The 20,808-nt window shown below is 35.5% G+C and overlaps 1 protein-coding gene across 2 annotated transcripts in view; it reads right to left on the reverse strand.

Moving 5' to 3' along the window:
- CHD1 (chromodomain helicase DNA binding protein 1) overlaps window positions 1-20,808 on the reverse strand; it is a 90,383-nt gene that overhangs the window by 10,653 nt on the left and 58,922 nt on the right. The window contains exons 24-32 of one of the 2 annotated variants that reach the window (XM_066381900.1): window positions 16,201-16,361; window positions 14,851-14,892; window positions 13,634-13,764; window positions 12,818-12,956; window positions 12,476-12,626; window positions 8,372-8,494; window positions 6,571-6,696; window positions 5,852-6,121; window positions 5,365-5,505 (exon numbers count right to left, since the gene is read on the reverse strand). In XM_066381900.1, coding sequence (XP_066237997.1) covers window positions 5,365-5,505; window positions 5,852-6,121; window positions 6,571-6,696; window positions 8,372-8,494; window positions 12,476-12,626; window positions 12,818-12,956; window positions 13,634-13,764; window positions 14,851-14,892; window positions 16,201-16,361 — 1,284 coding nt within the window. The remainder of the gene's footprint in view (window positions 1-5,364; window positions 5,506-5,851; window positions 6,122-6,570; window positions 6,697-8,371; window positions 8,495-12,475; window positions 12,627-12,817; window positions 12,957-13,633; window positions 13,765-14,850; window positions 14,893-16,200; window positions 16,362-20,808) is intronic. The other variant, XM_066381901.1, reaches the window with a different exon arrangement.

A 20,808-nucleotide genomic window follows, 5' to 3' on the forward strand; every position in this document is an offset into this window, starting at 1 on the left:
CTATTAAAATCAAAATAGCTGTAAGTATAAATTGTCTAGTCTTCTAAACCTTTGGACAAAACAAAGCTAATGATGAATTTTGTTACTATCATATTTTGGTGGTCATGGAGTTTGTGGTGAGAAACCAACCTTTTCCTTGGCCTACATCACTGGCATGCTAACAAAGGAACAACACATTGAAAATTGTATGATTCAGCTAAATTCCAATTTGTGAAATAAAAACTGTTACCTATACCAAAACCAGATTAAAAATATTACTAATAAAGCAAATTAAAGATAATTTCCTCCCTTCTTTTCCAAGATAGAGGAGGGGAGATAGAGAGACAGGCTCCTTCTTACATGTGCCCTGACTGAAATCTACCTGGCAACCCCCTTTTGGGGCCAATACTCTACCTATCTGGGGCCATGCTCCCAACTGAGCTATTTTTAAAACCTGAGGCGAAGGCTCCACAGCCATACTCAGCACCTGGGGCCACCTGGGGCTGATACACTCGAATCAATCAAGCAATGGCTACCGAAAAGAGGGGATGAGGAGTGGAGAAGCAGATGGTCACTTCTCAGGTGTGCCCTGGCTGGGAATTGAACCTGAAACATCCACATGCTGGCCAATGTCACTGACTCAAGCAGCCAGGGCTGAGACAATTTTTATTTACAGATGTAAGTGCAAAACAGTATTAAAATTAATAATTATACTCATGAGTAGCAAGATTTGTTATTCCAGGGATGTTAAGGATGAACTAACTACAGACAACATATTTAGTTGACCTATTACATTTATTTTAAAAAAGAAATCTTCACATCACTGCTGCAAAAAGGCCATTCTTACCATAAATTAAATGTCTATGCATATGTGGACTTGTTTCTGAGTCCTTTATTTTGTTTTACTACCTACTTGTCCAAAATATTTGAGAAGTTTTCCATCTTTTGTCTGAAATAATTCAGATAGCATTAGGATTTTGTATTCTTTAGTTCAACTTAGGACTCGGGCAAGCCTGATACCCTTTTTTTATAAAGGGAAAATCTTTAACATCCTTTCTATTAGCATTACTCATACCTATTTTCTACATTGTCTGTTTCTTGTTCAATTTTTGTAGTTTATAATCTACTAGAAAATGATTTATTCAACATATGTAAGCTGAGTGCACACTATGCTCGAGGCAATGTTTAGATTCAAGAAAGAGAGCAGTCAAGAACCTGCCCTTACGGAACCTGTACCCCAGGAGAAGAGTGCCAGTAACTAAACAGACATAGTGTGTTATGATGACAACTATAATAAAGAAAAAGCAAAAAGGAGCAGGGAGCTTTCTACTTTATGTAAGATTTCAGAGAAAGGTAATGTTTGAGCAGACATCTAAAGAAAATGAAGGAGTAAGACATTTCAAGCAAGAACATATATCCTAAAACTTATCTGACACATTCAAGTGGCCAGTATGAATACATTGTGGCTGGAACGAAGCGTGTGAGGAATGTAGCAGGAGATGATAGGGAGTGAAGCAGGTGCTGTATTTTTTTTTACTATTATTATCCCCTGTAACGGTCATTATCACTCTTGCCACTATGTGAAGTACAAACTGAAACCGGAAAGGGTTTATGGTAAGATGAGAAAGGTAGCAGTGAGAACAACTATAAAGTTATTGAAATAATCCAGAAAAGAGACAGCTTGAACTAGTGTGGTAGAGCTAGCATTTGCTCACTGACTGAATGAGGTGGAGGAAAAAGGGAGCAATTGATGACTAAAATCTATGTTAAGGCCAAGGCCTGAAGATGGGAATTGGAACAATGACAACCAGTATTTGTAAAGCCTTTATTAGGTAGGTGCCAGAGGCAATGCATTGTCTTAAAAATGCAGCTCATCTGATTCTAACAATAGACCTTGACAAATAACTATTTATTTTAGCGAAGAAATTAAAACTTAAAATGAAATGACATCTGTTAAACCCAGGTCTGACCTCAAACTCCGTACTCTTTCTTAACTGCTAAAGCGTAGTGATATTTAGAAAGCAAGTCAATTCAGACAAGAAAAATCAAGAAGTGTCAAATGAGGTAATGATGTCGAGCGAAAGGAAAACTGATAAAAGGCCAATAAATGTCTTAATAATCAGAGCTATTCCCAAGTAAAATGTACAGTTGACCCTTGAACAATGCAGTGATTAGGGACACCCACCTAGCCAGAGTGCTATTTAAGTTGGCCTTCCACATCTGCAGAATCCCAGCTACCAGCTGACCAATGAACAACTTGAGTTTGAACTGCATAAGTGAAAAATATCTGCATGTAAATGGACCTACATAGTTCAAACCAGCATTGTTCAAGGGTCAATTATATGTAGCAGTAAAACCTAACCATTCAAGCTAAGATAGTCTGGCTCCAGAGCCCATGTTTAGAACTATTACCTTCTTACTCCATAATGCAAGATGATTTATGAAGGTTAATGGAGAAGAAATGTATGCACTGGGCACAACTGGCAATTTTGCATTTCAGTCGTTATATGAAGTTGGAAGACTAAGGAGGAGAAAATGTGGGCAAGGAAAAGATGCAAGAGGTAGAGTTTCACTTGAGTCAGTAATGGAGTAGGCAGATTCAGGAAAGCAGTTCAAAAGTGTTTCGTGTCTACACCTCAGAAAAGCAAAAGCATGCCATAAGCTCCTCCTCCCGCTCCCACCTAATACAGAGCAGGTAAAAAACAACAACAACAGACAATGGATAACGAGACTACATTAAAATCTAGATCATAAACAGAAAGGTTAGCCTTAAAAAGGTGCTAAGAATTCCCAGCATGTGACCCCGAAGAAAAGATAAAAATGCAAGTCTAGAGATAAGATACACATTCAAGTAAATAAGATGGAAGACAAGAGCAGGAAGAACTTACTTCTAATGTCTCCAATATTTTCAGGGATTAGTGGTATGTCAACAGCAAAAAGTAAAAACAGTAAGAAAACTATGGTAGGACCTATTATATTTTAAAAACATGAAAAATATTTGAAGCTCTATTAGGACATGTCATGAAATCAGTAGAAAATAAATGGCCTCATTAATCAAAACTATCTAGTCCCAAAATAGGAAAAAATGGGACAAGAAGGCAAGCTGGGGATCTAGAATGGCAAAGTAGGTTAACACAAATGTAATTTTAGAAGGTGAAAATTTCCATCTTTCTGAGTTATTATTTATATCCAGTAAATAAATCCACTTCTGAACCGACCAGAAGCGATTGGCACAAAATATTCAAAGTGATGATAAGCAAGGACCTATAACCAAGATTACTCTAAGCAGCAAGGCTATGACTTAAAATGGAAAGAAAAAGAGCTTTCTAGACAAGAAAAAGCTGAAGAAGGGCATCATCACCAAACTAGTATTAAAGAAAATGTTAAAGGGGTTTCTTCAGCATCTCAGTCTGACGCTTATCCACTGCGCCACTGCCTGGTCAGAAAAGGGGCTTCTTTAAGGAATAAGAAAGAAAATACTGCAAAGAAAAAAAATTCTCACTGACAAAGATGAACACATAAGAAAAGCAAAATCAACTAACAGTAAAGCTAGTACAAAGGTTAAAGGCAGGGGTCGGGAACCTTTTTGGCTGAAAGAGACATGAACGCTACATATTTTACAATGTAATTCCGTGAGAGCCATACAACGACCCGTGTACGTTAGGCATTATCCAATAAAAATTTGGTGTTGTCCCAGAGGACAGCTGTGATTGGCTCCAGCCACACGCAACCATGAACATGAGCAGTAGGAAATGAATGGATTGTAATACATGAGAATGTTTTATATTTTTAATGTTATTATTTTTTTTTAATAAAGATTTGACTGCGAGCCAGATGCAGCCATCAAAAGAGCCACATCTGGCTTGCGATCCATAGGTTCCCGACCCCTGGTTAAATGCAAAAACAGGAAGGTCATGTGTAATTACAATAGTAAATTAAGGAAGAGACATAAGTATACCTACACAAAAGAAGTAAAAAATAAAGACAAAAACATAAACATGGAAGGGCTGAGTAAAAATGGCAGTGATTATAAAATGTGATCCAAGTTAAGCGACCATACATTTAAAACTGACTGCTATAAATATAGCTGGGTATATATGAAGTTACGTGGTAAACACAAGTCAAAAATCAATAGGAGATAAAGAAAAAGTAAAGAAAAAGAAATCAAAACACAACACTACGGAAAATCGTCACCATACAAGAAAAATACAGCAAGAGGGTAAGAGCAGAGAACTAAAAAATCTGAAAATAATAAAATGGTAATAACTACATACCTATCAACAATTACTTCAAGTGTAAATGGATTAAATGTTCCAATCAAAAGAGGAATGGATCAAGATGTGGTATAAATATGCAATGGAATATTACTTAACCATAAGAAAGAATGAAGTTTTACCATTTGCGACAGAGGGTATTGAGCTAAGTGAAATACCTAGGTTGGATAGAAAGACAAATACTGTATGATTTTACTTACATGTGCAATCTACAAAGAAAAAAAAGAACAAGCAAGACAAAAGTAAATTCATTAATACAGAAAACAAACTGAGGGTTGTCAGATGGGAGGGAGTCTAGGGTACTGGATGAAAAAAGTGAAAGGATTAAGAAGTACAAATTAGCAGCTACAATCCTGGGGATGTCAAGTACAGCTTATAAAATAGAATGAATAATATTGGTGTCAGGTAGGTACTAGACTTATTGGGAGAATCACTGTACATTATATAAATGTCTAACCACTATGCTGTACACCTGAAACTAATACAATATTGAATGCAACTATAATTGGAAAATAAAAATTTAAATAAACCCACTAAAGAAGACAAGATAGATTCTTCCTCACTTTGATGAAAAGCATGCAACCAGTATATTTTAGCCCAGTGTTACAAAAGTATAGTCTAAAAATCTGTACTAGTTGATGGGATAGGCACAGAAATTTTAGAAACTTTTATATCAATTTGACAAGAGCAACTTTTCCTACTGATTCTAGTAATAAAACACTGGGGCTTGAATTTTGTATATTTTTTAAAATTTTCACATTTTGTTTTTATTGTATTTTCCAAAATACTAAAAAAGAAGCTACTTCTTCACTGTAGATAAGAAGTACTGTTATAAAAGTTATAGGCTCAGGAACTGAAAGGTTTAACATTCTACAAATTCTACAGCTGGCAGGGAAAAGTTCACTCTAAGTAGTCTCTAATGCCTCTCCATGTTTTTAATACATTAAGTTTTTCCAAATTGCTTCTAAATTTAAGATACCTTACAAATACATTGTTTTTATCAACCTAAATTGCAGTACCAACAAATTCAAATACATTTCTAAATTAAAATAAAACTGAAACAATTTAAACACTATGTGAATTGTTACTAATAACTAGAAAACATACTTACAATGCTGAATGTTTTTTGATCCAGTTCTTCAGATTCTTCAGATATGGGAACTGGCTCACCACTTGCAGTGATATGAACAAAAGCATCTGACACTGAAGATTTCTTGGATCTTTCCTTGCTATCAGATTTGAATTCGCTCACCTGAAGAAAAAGCAAAAATAAAACAAAAACCAACAATAACAAAGGCAAGATGATTAACACTTCCAGAAAACAATTAGTATAGTCTACAATTGTTTATTCACACTTTAATAGTCTTATTTATTTTGTCTTTTCTGAATTTTATTTGAAGAAACCAAAAATAAAGCTATTCTGTAATGTTATCATATAGGTAAGGAATTTTAAAAAGGACTCAAACCTGTATTTTTTAGAGACACCCACATGTACTGAACTCAGTTACTGAGACTAATTTGGGCTGACAGGCAATTCTCCTAAAATGTAAGTAAGCCGATTGTGTAACTTTCTAAATTTTACATTATGATTTGCATACCTTTTCTTCCTTTATGTCTTTTTCTTTTTGCATAGCTTCTAGAGCTTCTTTTACTTTTTCTCTTTTTTCTTTAAAATTTTTTTCCTTTATATCTTTCTTATCCTCTTTTTCTTTTATCTCCCTTTCAAGTTCTCTTTTATTTTCCTTTTCTTTTGCTTCCCTCTTTTCTTCTGGTTCCTTCTTTATACAAACATCTGGCTCAGGTTTTTCTTCACTGTCTCTTTCTGTTTTAATTTTTTTATTTGGATGTTTCACAGAAGTGATCTCATCCTGGAAAGTGCAAGTATGGCCAATGCATTACTAACCAAATCTTGACAAAGATTAATTTCTTTTCTTTGTGTGTCTATGGATTGCATATATGTGGATTCTGAAAGAAATAGCCCAGAATCCCATTAAAATGATACATGCAATGTTCACCTTCCTATAAACTAATGTAAGCCAGTCCCATTCAAAATTCAGAATAAAATTAGAGACAGAACCTCATTCAAATGGTAAATATTTGAAATGGAAGGACCTTTGCTCTCTCTAGTGATAGCTAATACTCTATTAGATGGGTAGAATATGTTCTGTAAATGAGACTATGTAATAAACTATAAAAAATAAAATTCAGTACCAAAAAGTAAAATTTCAGGCCTTAGTTTAAATTTCAAATGTAAAATACACCACAATACGCCCTGTTCCTTTTTATATAACAGGTTCCTTTTCTAAAACATTCTTACCTTATCATCTTCATCAGACTTTTCTGAGGGAAGGAGAGAAGAATCACTCTTTATTTCCTCTTTCACCTTTACAGACTTTGTTGCTTTATTCTTCTTAGCTCGTGCTTTTCTCCTCTTTGAACCTCCCTAAAAATAATTATTTTTATTCTAACCAACTCCACAGGTTCCATTTTTTAAAAAAACTTCTTAAATACCTAATCTAAAATGCTAAAGGCCCATATATTCCTACCCAATCCCCTTAGCCTGTTGGTTATAAGCTATACCAAGCTTAGAAAGTCAACAGAAGTCATACAACTTAATAAAAAGCAATTAGAAGTAGAAGTAGAGAGAAGTAGGAGGAGAGTTTCCACCATTCTAAGTTATTATCAACAAATTCAATGCCACCAGAGATAGCATTAGAAATTATTTTTAATGGTACATAGGTGGGTCACAGGTAAACTATTAAAGGTTGCTGTAGTTTCTAATCACCTCTCTTGGTGTCTTTTTCCTACTTTTTTGGAGCTCCCTCATAAGTAAGTTTGGTGATCTTTTAATTCAGTCCCTTATGTTTTCCAGTGTCTCCAAATAACAGTAATAGAGGCCTGACCTCTCAAATAGAATTCTAAGGAAATTGTCCTACCCTCTCCAAATAAGAGAAAGGGGGAAAAAAAAACTAATCTCACTTCTTAAAATCATGACTCATCAGTGTTAACATAAATGCTGAGATAACTTAAGGCAAAATATTACCATATTCAAAAAAAGCTATACAGGAAAATACATTTATAAGCTCATACTAACTCCATCAGTTAGATGTCTATCACAGTGATTTTCAAATGGTGTGTCACTAGAATTTTTTTTTTTTTTAAAGTAAGGAGGAGGCGAGATAAGATAGTAAGGCAGACTCCCACATGTGCCCTGACCAGAATCACTGCCCCCTCCCCCCCAATCTGAGGCCAGTGCTGGAGTACCAAGCTATCCTCAGCACATAAGGCTGCTGTGCTCAGACCAACCGAGCCCCCCGAGCCTCACTCGAACCAATCGAGTCACTGGCTTCGAGAGGAAAAGGGGGAGAGAAGCAGGTAGTCGCTTCTCAAGTGTGCCCTGCCGGGGATTGAACTGGGTACATCCACATGCTGGGCCAACACTCGATCCATTGAGCCACTGGCCAGGACCTTAAGAGCTCACAAGAATGTATCTTTTTTATTCTGTGAGAGGAAGGCAGGCAGAGACAGACTCCCACATGCACCCTGACTGGGATCCACCAGGCAAGCCCACCAAGGGAGTGATGTTCTGCCCATGTAGGGCGTTGCTCCATAACCAAGTTCTTCTTAGCACCTGAGGTGGAGGCCATGTAGCTATCCTCAACACCCAGGGCCAAACTTGCTCCAATTGAGCCCTGGCTGCAGGAGGGGGAAGGGTGGAGAAGCAGATGGGCACTTCTGTCTGCCCTGACCAGGAATCAAACCTAGGAAATCCACATGCCAGGCTGACGCTCTACCAATGAGCCAACCAATCAGGGCAAGAATTTTTAAAATATTCAGTAACTATTTAGTCAGGGACACTGACCTCTTTTTCCCTTAGCTTGTCATAAAAATGACAGCCATCACAATAGTCATCCAGTGTCAATGAATGAAAATTATACTTTTTTTTTTGTCAGATAGGCAGAAAGTATATTTTCTGGTGTGCCACAGAATTTTAGTAATTACAGTTTATGTGTGCCCTGAGATAAAAAAGGTTGAAAATTGCTGGTCTAGGGTATCCGTAAACTAGACTTATCTTACTGAAAAGTAAACTGCTCTTAAGCATCTGAATTTTAACTTACTGCACCAGAAAGTCTCTGAGCTTCTTTTCTTGCAAGATCTTTACTAAGTAATTTGATGAGGTAGTCTGCACGTGTCTGTAATTGTTTTGCTTGTGGTTTTTTATCAGGATCATCTGGAAGAATCTGAAAAGCAATTAATTTTTTCAGGTTGTCTTTATTAAATAACATAAAAGATTTAAGAGCTAAAAACTGCTTATTCATTTTTAAAAATATGTCACTAATAAATTATAATTCTAATATGTAGGAATAAACAACTTAGAATGCAAAATAATTTTTTTCTACATCTATGCCACAGCCAGATTTAGTTTTTATGAGAAAGAATTCTAAATAAATACACAGGAGGAAAAATATCCCTCCATTGAAAATGAGAATGCAGTGTTAGGTTAGAAATTTCTTTCAAATATTCATTAGTGTAATTAGCACCCAGTGTTACTAAACATTATGGTATTCTCTGATTTCCTTCCTTTACCATAACAGTATATTAGCTATAAAGTATACAAAACTTCCCAGAATACAAAATAGCTATCTAGAAGATGAGCCATAACAGGCACTATGAGGAAACTTTTATAGTGGGAATCTAAACTATTTCAGTTTTGCTTTGTAGTAACGAATGGTAAAAATATCAGTATCTGAAAGTCCCATTTGTCTGTGAAGAAAAATATAAAAAGGTAAATTAAGTGATTAAAAATAAGAAAATAGCCTGACCAGGCGGTGGCACAGTGAATAGAGCGTCGAACTGGGATGCCGAGGACCCAGGTTTGAGACCCCAAGGTCGCCAGCTTGAGCGCGGGCTCATCTGGCTTGAGCAAAAAGCTCACCAGCTTGGACCCAAGGTCGCTGGTTTGAGCAAGGGGTTACTCGGTCTGCTGAAGGCCCACGGTCAAGGCACATATGAGAAAGCAATCAATGAACTAAGGAGTCGCAACGAAAAACTGATGATTGATGCTTCTCATCTCTCTGTTCTTGTCTGTCTATCCCTATCTATCCCTCTCTCTGACTCTCTCTGTCTCTGTAAAAAAAAGAAAAAAAAAAAGAAAAAAAAAAAGAAAATACTTAGTGTTTTCTGTTTTAGGCCAAGAAATGATGTTCGCTAATGTGGTAACATGAAATCACCAAAAACCCTAAACATGGTTTGATATTAATTACAAAAAATTTCAGAATCATTTTTTGCCCTTGAATAATCTAGTTAAGGATGAAATAAAAAATTTATTTTTAACCTAAAGAAAAATATATCTTTGTCCTAATAACAAAAATAATTTCAGAGATCATTTAAAAATCTGAGATCACTTAACACATTGTTGACTGCTCATAAGATAACTCGTGTTTGCACTTGCACTAGCTATTTCAATTTTGAAACTCAAGGTAATATAGGATTATTGTATTTATGACTCTCCGCCCTGAGGGTCGAAGTTTGAAAAACAGCACAGCAGTCTATATTCTCATGTGGACTCCTTTTCTTCCCACTCCTCCAGGTGTGAGGTACAGTAAACAAAACAATCACAGAAACCAGCCGTCTAAACTTGGACTATCTTCTAATCGCTTGCTGTTTGGACATACATATCAAGGATATTGTAAAATCTTTCTTCATCATGTTCAATCGTGTTCAGTTTATTTTTTAAAAAAGTGACTTTTCTTGATATTTAGGTTTTTATTGCAAGTATATACCGGTAACTGTATTACCAAAGTTTTAACCATGATGGATTGTGAAGGTAAAGAACTTTTCAATGAATTATATGCAGACACTTTATCTGACTGTCTGAGTGATTTTGAAATATATTGTAGTGATGTAAAAACTGATAGTTTATCAGAAGACAGTAATGAGTCAGATATTACACCAAAACTACAAAAAAGAAATGTAAGAAGATCTCACAGTGAAAGTGATTTTGAAGAAGAGTGGATTGAAAATGACATTATATTAACTTTGGGAGGATTATTCAAATATTTCGGGTGTAACTGCTGACCTTAGTGATCCATGGAGCGTCAGGGAAGTGACGGAATTACTTTTGAGTGATGATTTTTTTTATTTCTCAAACCAATTTATACCACCACCAAATGGAACAATTTTACAAAAAATCTACTAAAACTGTACCGTGGACAAAAATAACCAATACCGATTTAAAGAGGTTTCTCAGCTGATACTGATGGGACAAACGGAAAAATCACATTGGAGGGTCAATGGGCCTTTGGTTGAAGCTCCATTACTTCCTAAAACTATGAGCAGAACAAGGTTTGAGCAAATTTTTACATTTTTCCATCTTAAGTGATAATTCAAAAAATACATGTAATGAAGACAGACTGTATAAAATTAGGCCTCTTGGATTACTTTCTTCCAAAATTTCAGTCTTTGTATGTACCTAAGCAAGAGTTATCCCTAGATGAAGCAATGATACCATATAAGGGCTCTATCAGCTTCAGAACATATAATCCAGCTAAAATAATAAAATACGGGATTTTGGTGAGAATGCTTTGTGAAAGTGAGAGTAAATACATTTGCAACTTTGAGATTTATTTAGGTGAAGGCAAAAGGCTGCAAGAAACTTTATTATCTGTCTTAGCGCCATATCTTGGCATCATGTATACCAAGATAATTACTACAATAGCACTTCTACAGCTGAAATATTATTAGAAAAGAAAACGTGCCCTGGCCGGTTGGCTCAGCGGTAGAGCGTCGGCCTAGCGTGCGGAGGACCCGGGTTCGATTCCCGGCCAGGGCACACAGGAGAAGCGCCGATTTGCTTCTCCATCCCTCTGCCGCCTTCCTCTCTGTCTCTCTCTTCCCCTCCCGCAGCCAAGGCTCCGTTGGAGCATAGATGGCCCAGGCGCTGGGGATGGCTCCTTGGCCTCTGCCCCAGGCGCTAGAGTGGCTCTGGTCGCAACATGGCAACGCCCAGAATGGGCAGAGCATCACCCCCTGGTGGGCAGAGCATCGCCCCTGGTGGGCGTGCCGGGTGGATCCCGGTCGGGCGCATGCGGGAGTCTGTCTGACTGTCTCTCCCTGTTTCCAGCTTCAGAAAATAGCAAAAAAAAAAAAAAAAAAAAAGTTACTCTGTGGTAACTTAAGAGAAAACTGTGGCTTGCCAAAGGTACTAAAAGAAAAGTCAAAGAATCTTTTAGAGATGGGAAGTGACATTTTTATGGAACGGACCAATGTCCTTATATCATGGAAAGATAAAAGACTAGTGAATATGTATCAACTATCCACGATGCCTCTATGAAAACAACTGGAAAGTTAAAAAGAAATTCTACAGAAGATATAGTTAAACCTGTGTGCATATTGGAGTACAACAAATACATGAAAGGAGTTGATCAAGCAGAACAATATTTGGCAAACAGCAGTATCTTTCGAAAAAGTATCAAGAGTGGTCTTAAAAAGTAGCATTCCTTCTGATCAATTGCGCTTTAAGTCAATGCATTCAAAATTTGCTGTAGTAATTACAATAGACAAAATAAGATACAAAAAATTTCTACTTGAAGTAGCTAGGGAATGGATATCCGCTGGCTCAAATGAGTGCAGCTCAGAACCTAACACTTCTTCTGGTACTTCTAAAGAGCTCCTTACACTGATTCACCTTTCAGGTTTTCAGGGCAACTAAAAGACCACGTTTTAGAAAAATAGTCCCTGGTATAAAAAAAAATCCAACTAGAACATATAAAGTGTGTGTTTCAAAAGGAAAGCACAGTGAAACCAGATATATTTGCAAAACATGTTGTGTATCATTACACATAGGTGATTGCTATACAGTATATACCACACCAAAAAAAATTACTAAAACATATAATATGTAGCAGGTATGTACAAAATTTCATTTAAATTCATTATGTATAAAGTATACTAAAGTTTCTTTAGATTGTTTCACTTTCATACACAATTACGAAAAAATAGCCAGTGACATGAGATAAGTTCTGTGTAAAATTGCCAGTCAACAATGTGTTAAATTAAATCCCTTCACAAAAACTAGATTCTAAAGCTAAGGTCAAACAGCTAGCTAGAGCCTTGGTTTCCTGATTCGTAGTTTAGTTTATTTCTAACATAACTAAAGATATAATTTAATCAAAATTAAGCTCAACATTAACAATCAACAGAATCAAGAAATATTTAAGTACCTTGTGTGTTAGACTGAGGTCAGGATCCATTTTAATCATTTCCCAGCTTCCATATCCGTATTCATATATACCAATTAACAAATTGGAATCATCTTCTTTGCCCCAGTCTATATCAAAATGAGCTGCCTTTGTATGGCATGGGATAGTATACCTAGAATTAAAGTTAATAACCAATGTTAAGTTTAAAATTAAAATTGCCTTTTTAAAAATATGAGTCATTAGAATTTTATGTTTTTAAAACATTTGAGTCAAACTAGCCATAACATTTTTAACCTACATTCACATCCAAATTACTCAATAACGATAAATATTTGTTATAAACGGAAAAAGTAAACAACTCACTGCTTTCTTTCTTCTGGATCTGAAGGAATGGATTTGTGCAATGGTATTAATTCTTCTTCATGGGAGATGACTAGCTTGGCATTCACCTGTACTCCTGATATTCGGAATGTTGGACCCTTTACTTTCCCAAGTCTACCACCTTAATTTAAAAAAAAGTATGAAATATATTAACTCCAAAACATAAAAGCAACATATGCTATTAATTATATTAATAAGTATTATTTATTTACCTGTATTTACATTATTGGGAGGACTTGCTAGCAAACCTTAAATTTCACTACAAGATTTTTAGTACATACTACCAATTATAACAGAGCACACGTGGATTTATAAAAAGCACTTCATGTACTTATGTGTTTTATCAATTGCAGAAGAGACTTTATTAATGTGGTCAGCATCTAGATAAGATTTCTGATTTTTTCCCCCAGTACATCTGATTACTAAATCTTAACTAAATACTTTTATTTTGTGGATGAATTACAAATAAGCATAGTGAAGTAACTATGCCCCCAAACCAATATTACACGTGTATTCTTATTCCCAGTCACATACGCTAAAAATATAGTACAACTAACAGTAATTCCTGACTGTTAATTCCTAGTTAGAATTATACCAGGCAGGTAGTCTATTGCCTTCATTAATACAATTCTGTTCCTCATTTCCTATTACCCAGCAATGGTGTCTTGCTTTGTTTTGTAAAGCATCTTTTAAGACTGATGAATAGGATCTTAAGATATAATACCTATCTAAATCAACAAAAGCATATTTTAAAACTTCCATTTGCCCCTCTTTAAATCATTCACATTTTAATATTACCTGTCCGTTCTGTTCCTGAAGAATTGTCCTTTAAAGCTTTAATGCAACCATTATGTACCAATTCTCCTAGTCGTCTGAGGTCTGTCTCTGATTTATCAACTAATTCAGCATCTCGAGCAATTGCGTCTAATCTGTAATAAAATAATACAATTCTGAGGTAAAAACAAGACTAAATTTCACTCTATCTTACGTTCTACAAATCAAATTACTGCCTGCTCTACAAATCTAGTTCATATAATTGGCACAATGTACAGAAAAACAAGGAAGATTTGATGGGGAAACAATTCATCAACATATTCAAGGATAATAATTAAGTTAACCAATTTATTACAGAGTAAATGGTATGCTCCATATTTGAAGATAATCTAATAATTCTTTAAAAACTTTTCATAACTCATCAGATCTTAAATTCAAAAGGAAGTGGTTAAATATTACCATAATTATAAATAAAAAACACTATATACTTTTGTATTACTATGCACTAACTAGATAAGAATATTAATCTTCAAAATGTTTTTTTCATCATGTAAGTAATTATGCAAGCCTTTTATTGTATTGTATGCAAGCCATCTCAAAATTAAACAGAAAGTAACTTTATTTTAAAAGGGAGTTTTGGAGAGAGACAACATAGTTCAACCAATTTGAGTCTTTGCTGCTTTGTACTTAGACAGTGGGTTTGCCACAACAAAGAACAAAGAATATCAAAATCACCAGCAATGACTGAGGTTAACTGATACTGTAAAAAAAACAAAACAAAAAAATACTATCATGATAATCTGCATTTTAATGCAGTTTGTATAAGAAGCAGCTGTATTTAGGGAAGCTTAAGGGAATTTCCCTAGTAAGGGAAAATAAACTGATCTTTACATCAGATAGGTAGATTAGCAACTCAGTATTTCTAAGAATAAATCTGCTAGTTTATAAGTTTCTGATAAAAAATAATAAAGCATTTGAAAAGTAATTTAGAATTATAAAAATGCAAAGTATTTTACAGACGCATTTTATAGAAAACATCAGCAGCATATTTTAGTAAAAAGAATTAAAAATGGTACTAAAACATTTTTCAGAACTACAATTGAAATTTGCTTTCTACAGATTAATCATGTGCCTGTTATAAACAAATTTAACAAAGCACACAGACTGAAATATTAGTATAAACAAATAAAGCTGATGAGCACATAAAATACTATAATTCTGACAGTCACAGATATATTTACCTTTCCAGAGGGCCACCAAATTTCTTGTAACTCTTGATAAACCTAGCAGAAAATAATTGTTTAATTTAAATATAGGCTTCACTAAAAATTAAAAAATAGATATATTTATAAATATATAAAAATAAGAAAATACTTGTTAGTGTACAAATTAATTCAAGGTACTGTTACTAACAAAAATGAATGAACTATGTATGCTAAAAACCAAAATGTTAAAATATTAAAATGTGCCAAGTAAGACAAGACATATTTTAACACCCAAGATGATGTTTAGAAACCAATATAAATAAAACAATAGAAGCTAAATTTTATTTTGGAAATTACTTTATTATTTTTACAAGACAAAAAAAGTTTCAAGACTACCACAGGAAGTGTCTCCAGAATTATCAATCATATTACACCTCCAAACATTCCAAGTGTTGATAAAATTTTACTAAAAATAGCTTTAATTCAGAAGTATGGTATTATATCAACAATGGAAAATAAAAATTTTACTTAAGAACCAAGCTATTCCAAGTGGATGATGGATGAGGGAAAATATCCAGGAAAAGTAGAAGTTGAAATGCCTCTTCAACTAAAGACAGAAAGTCCAGCAAATCAGGTGGTCATAAAATACCCTTAATAAAATCTAAGAACATATTTAATTTTCTGGTAGAAAGAATGAGGAACTTTATCAGTCAGGTCTATGATGTAAAAGAAAACAGTTACAATGGCTTAAAAAATAAAAACAAATGCTGAAAATACAATCATGAACTTTTACAAATGTCATAAGCAAAATTATTACATAAATGAAAGTAAATGGTTATCCTATTTCCCTTAAATATACCAGTATATACAAATAAACATATTTTGAAAGAAAACTACAATTTATATTACATAGCTTATCTTACCTCTATTCCTATTTAGACAAACAGAAATACCCTTAACATGGTTCCTTTCAAAAAACAAATCACTTCAGAATTTAAAAACTAGAAAAATATGGAACTAAATTATTCCCACATAAAAACACTAATGCTGGGAGTTGTAAGTGACAAGAGAATTTTTATTAAATAAGTCTAATGTATTGAAATATACATTCATTTTTCAAAAAGACCACTATTCTGAACCACATTAATGAAAAAAATTTAGCTGTCTAAATACACTAACAATAAATAATATGCAAAATTAAGGGCCAAACATTTTTTTCTCAGTTACAATGAACACCCAAAAGCAGAATCCACCCAATCCCTAAACAGTTATCATATATATTTGCCTTCTCTAACACTTTCACATTCATCTTTGAAAACTATGGGAATTCTTAGTTTCACCCTCTAATAAAAGCATGATAAAGAAAATGGTGTTATATCATCTTACCGCCGAATTTCTGCATCACTAAATCCTTTAATATTCTCTCGAGGGATAGTCCGTGGTCTTCCACGTTTCTTTGGCCTTTTCCTTTCGGAGACTGAATCACTATCAGATCCAGAGTATCGCCTACTTCTACTGCGTCTCCCTTCACTTCCATTGAAACTAATCTGTATTTTGAAAACAAAAATTTACCCAAGCTGAAAGTAAAGGTTTCTATTATAAGAGCAAAGAAAACATAAAAGAATTGACAGAATTTAAAAATTTAAATGTTTCCTATATATATATAAAATATTCTATAAGTAAAATTTAAAAGCAAACAAAACAGAATAATATAGTATGTGAATGACAGAGTTATTAAACTTACTATTTAGCATTCTTATAAATAAGCAGGAAAATACCCACTGGTCCTTTTATTAAAAAAATAAAAAAGGGCCCTGACTGGTTGGCTCGGTGGTAGAGCGTCGGCCTGGCGTGCAGAAGTCCCGGGTTCAATTCCCGGCCAGGGCACACAGGAGAGGCACCCATCTGCTTCTCCACCCCTCCCCCTCTCCTTCCTCTCTGTCTCTCTCTTCCCCTCCCGCAGCGAGGCTCCATTGGAGCAAAGATGGCCCGGGCGCTGGGGATGGCTCCTTGGCCTCTGCCCCAGGCGCTAGAGTGGCTCTGGTCGCGACAGAGCGACGCCCCGGAGGGGCAGAGCATCGCCCCCTGGTGGGCAGAGCGTCGCCCCCTGGTGGGTGCGCTGGGCGGATCCCGGTCGGGCGCATGCGGGAGTCTGTCTCTCCCCGTTTCCAGCTTCAGAAAAATATAAATAAATAAATAAATAAATAAATAAATAAATAAATAAAATAAAATAAAATAAAAAAGGCTACTACAAATAATCAAAAGCATAAAATTATACAACCTCACTGGCACATTTTTTATGAGAATTAAACAATGAAATGAAATTCTTTTATTTATCTATCAACTTGACTAATACCAACTAAGCAATAATAGGTAATATTAGTAACAGTACAGAAAAATACACTTCTTGTGAATATTTAAACTGAAACGGAAAGCAATTTAGCAATCAAAAGCCTTAAAAAAAATTATCATTCTGCTGACTCAGCAATAATATCAATCCCACACTTTGCCTGAGATCAGAAATGTGAAGGAATATTGGCCAACAACATAATTTATACCATATAATTTAAAAAAATAATAGAAAACAATCTAATGTTCATCAGAGATAGGCCAAATAATCTATACAATGAAAAGTTGAGAAGCCATTAATAATTGTGTTGTAGAATAATTAACATTCATTTTATACTGTCAAAGGAAAGAAAGCAACTTACAAATTAATACTCCAATTTACTGTGGCAATGATATGCATAAAAAATAATTCAATTATGTATACCAAAATAACATTACTAGTATCAATCTCTGGGTGGAGTGGACAGGTTATGTGTCACTTTTATGTTCCTGTAAGATGTATCCACTTATTGATATTCTAACTAGGTTGATCAGATATTTAAAAGAAAAAATGCCAGTTGAACCCATATAAAAGGCTATTAAAAACCCACATAGCCTGACCAGGCCATAGTGCAGTGGATAGAGCATCAGACTGGGATGCAGAGGACCCAGGTTAGAGACCCCGAGGTCGCCAGCTTGAGCACAGGCTCATCTGGTTTGAGCAAAAAAGCCCACCAACTTGAACCCAAGGTCGCTGGCTCCAGCAAGAGGTTACTCTCGGTCTGCTGAAGGCCCGCAGTCAAGGCACATATGAGAAAGCAATCAATGAACAACTAGGGTGTTGCAACGTGCAATGAAAAACTAATGATTGATGCTTCTCATCTCTCTCCGTTCCTGTCTGTCTGTCCCTGTCTTCCTCTCTCTGTCTCTGTAAAAAATAAATAAAATTAAACAATTCAACCTTAAAAAAAAACCACATAAAGCCTGACCAGGCGTGACGCAGTGGACAGAGTGTTGGACTGGGACGCGGAGGACCCAGGTTCGAGACCCTGAGATCACCAGCTTGAGCGCCGGCTCATCTGGTTTGAACAAGGCTCACCAGCTTGAGCCCAAGGTCACTGGCTCGAGCAAGGGGTCACTCGGTCTGCTGGAGCCCCCCAAGGAATATGTTAGAAATCATTCAATGAACAACTAAGGTGCTGCAATGAAGAATTGATGCTTCTCATCTCTCTCCCTTCCTGTCTGTCCTTATCTGTCCCTCTCTCTGACTCTGTCACAAAAACAGAAAAAAAATAACCCCACATAAAAACAACTAAACATCCATTAATTGTTTAACAGATATACCAAAGTTTCTCTAAGTCTTTCTGGAGTTTTTCCAGTCTCAGTGCATATTCTAAATACCTTTAATATGGTGAAAGCTTATTGCAAGTTAAAAACAGGTCTTCAGTTCTCACTTGTTCTAACCTTTCATCCTTCACTAAGATAATGCCATGCAAATCACTAAAGGGTTTGAAGACATAAACGCAAACAAGAAAATGCATGCTCACTTTCAGGCCAAACACAGTTGGTTCCACTGAATGGGATGTAGAAAGTTGATAGGTTCCTCCTACCCTAACAATAATATCATAATCTACAAAATCTCATTTGAAAAATAACTTTCTGCCTGACAAGGCAGTGGCGCAGTGGCCAGAGCGTCGACCTGGGATGCTGAGGACCCAGGTTTGAAACCCCAAGGTTGCTGGCTTGAGCGCCGGCTCATCCAGCTTGAGCGCAGGGTCGCCAGCTTAACCGTGGGATCATAGACATGACCCCATGGTTGCTGGCTTGAGCAATGGGTCACTGGCTCAGCTGGACCCTCCCAGTCATGTATGAGAAAGCAATCAATGAACAACTAAAGTACTATAAGTTGATGCTTCTCATCTCTCTCCCATCCTGTCTGTTCCTCTCTCTCTTTCTCTCTCTCTGAAAAAACAAATCCAGAAAAAACCCTTTCCTTAAAAGACCTCAGAATCACAAAGCAATCCAGTAGTCTCAAATATAAGGAAATACAGTAGCTTGTAAGAAGAAATGGGACTCAAACACTGGCTTACTTGTGAAGAGCATGAATGGTAGGCATCAAGTACCATAAAAGCAGGAAAGAAGTTAGGCAAAATTTGCTACAGGCTGAATGTGGGCTACCATGAGATCATAGAATCTCTGAAAACCAAAATAAAGGAAGAACCTGCACTCATTGTCACAAACCTCCACCAGGTGTTCATGAAAATAATGGAAGCAATGAGGGATACCAGAGAAAACTTTGTGGAGAATGGTAGCAATCACCTTTGAGACAACAGGCAGAAATCCTTGCCAGACCCATCTCACCCGCTGAACTGAGGGCAGAGGAGAAGACCTAATATCATTGTAGGGAAAGAAAACAAAAATTCTACTCTTGGAAGAAAAGTAGCAGGGCAAGGACTAGAGTGAGGAAAGTCCCTAATTTGCCTCAGGCTTAAAATTTTTAAGAGGCATCAAAAAAGTGATCAAAATGACTAATATTGTAATGCAGTATTCTAAAAAATAAAAGTCAATGCAAAAAAATCTAGTATTAAGGTTTTTTCCTTATGCTGCAGGATCCGAAATAGCTTGGCATGACACTGTTACCATTATTTACAAATCCATTATTTTGTCCATTTGGGCCATAAAACACCAACAAATTTTTAAAAATTCAAATCATATAAAGTATGCTGTCTAACCATGACAGTGTTAAATGAGAATAACAAAGATACTTTTAAAATCTCCCAAATATTTGAAAATTAAACATACTTCTAAAAACCTTATGGGTTAAAAAGAAAGTCACAAAGAAAATTTAAAAAAAACTTAAAGGGCCTGACCAGGTGGTGGCGCAGTGTATAGAGCATCGGACTGGGATGCGGAGGACCCAGGTTCAAGACCCTGAGGTCGCCAGCTTGAGTGTGGGCTCATCTGATTTGAGCAAAAAGCTCACCAGCTTGGACCCAAGGTCACTGGCTCGAACAAGGGGTTACTTAGTCTGCTGAAGTGCCGCAGTCAAGGCACATATGAGAAAGCAATCAATGAACTAAGGTGTCAAAACGAAAAAAAAACTGATCATTGATGCTTCTCATCTCTCTCTGTTCCTGTCTGTCTGTCCCTATCTATCCTTCTCTCTGACTCTATCTCTGTCCCTGTATAAAAAATAAAAAATAAAAAAAAAATTTAAAGGAATGAAAATGAAAACAACATATCAAAATTTGGAGATTCAGATAAACAGTACTTAGAGGAAAACTTGTAGCATTAAAGGCTATTAATATTAGGAAAGAAAAGGACTTGATTCAATGGTCTAAGTTTACATCTTAAGATACACAAAAAGAGCAAATTAAAGCAAAAAATGGATAAATAATAAAAAGCAAAATTCAATAAACCAAAAGATGGTTCTTTGACAGTTAAAAAAAAATAAACCTCGCAACTAAAATGATAAAAAAAAATTAGCAATATTCAGAAAGAATAGAAGGGGATCAATAAATACCCTATAGATAATAAAAGGTTAAGGGGGATATTATGAATAAATTTATGCCCATAAATTCAACAACTTAGATAAAATGGACCAACCTCGAGAGAAACAAACTACCAAATCCACTCAAGAAACAGATATTCTGAATAGTTCATATT

This window comes from Saccopteryx leptura, chromosome 4 (genome assembly GCF_036850995.1).
Source record: "Saccopteryx leptura isolate mSacLep1 chromosome 4, mSacLep1_pri_phased_curated, whole genome shotgun sequence".
NCBI lineage: Eukaryota > Metazoa > Chordata > Mammalia > Chiroptera > Emballonuridae > Saccopteryx > Saccopteryx leptura.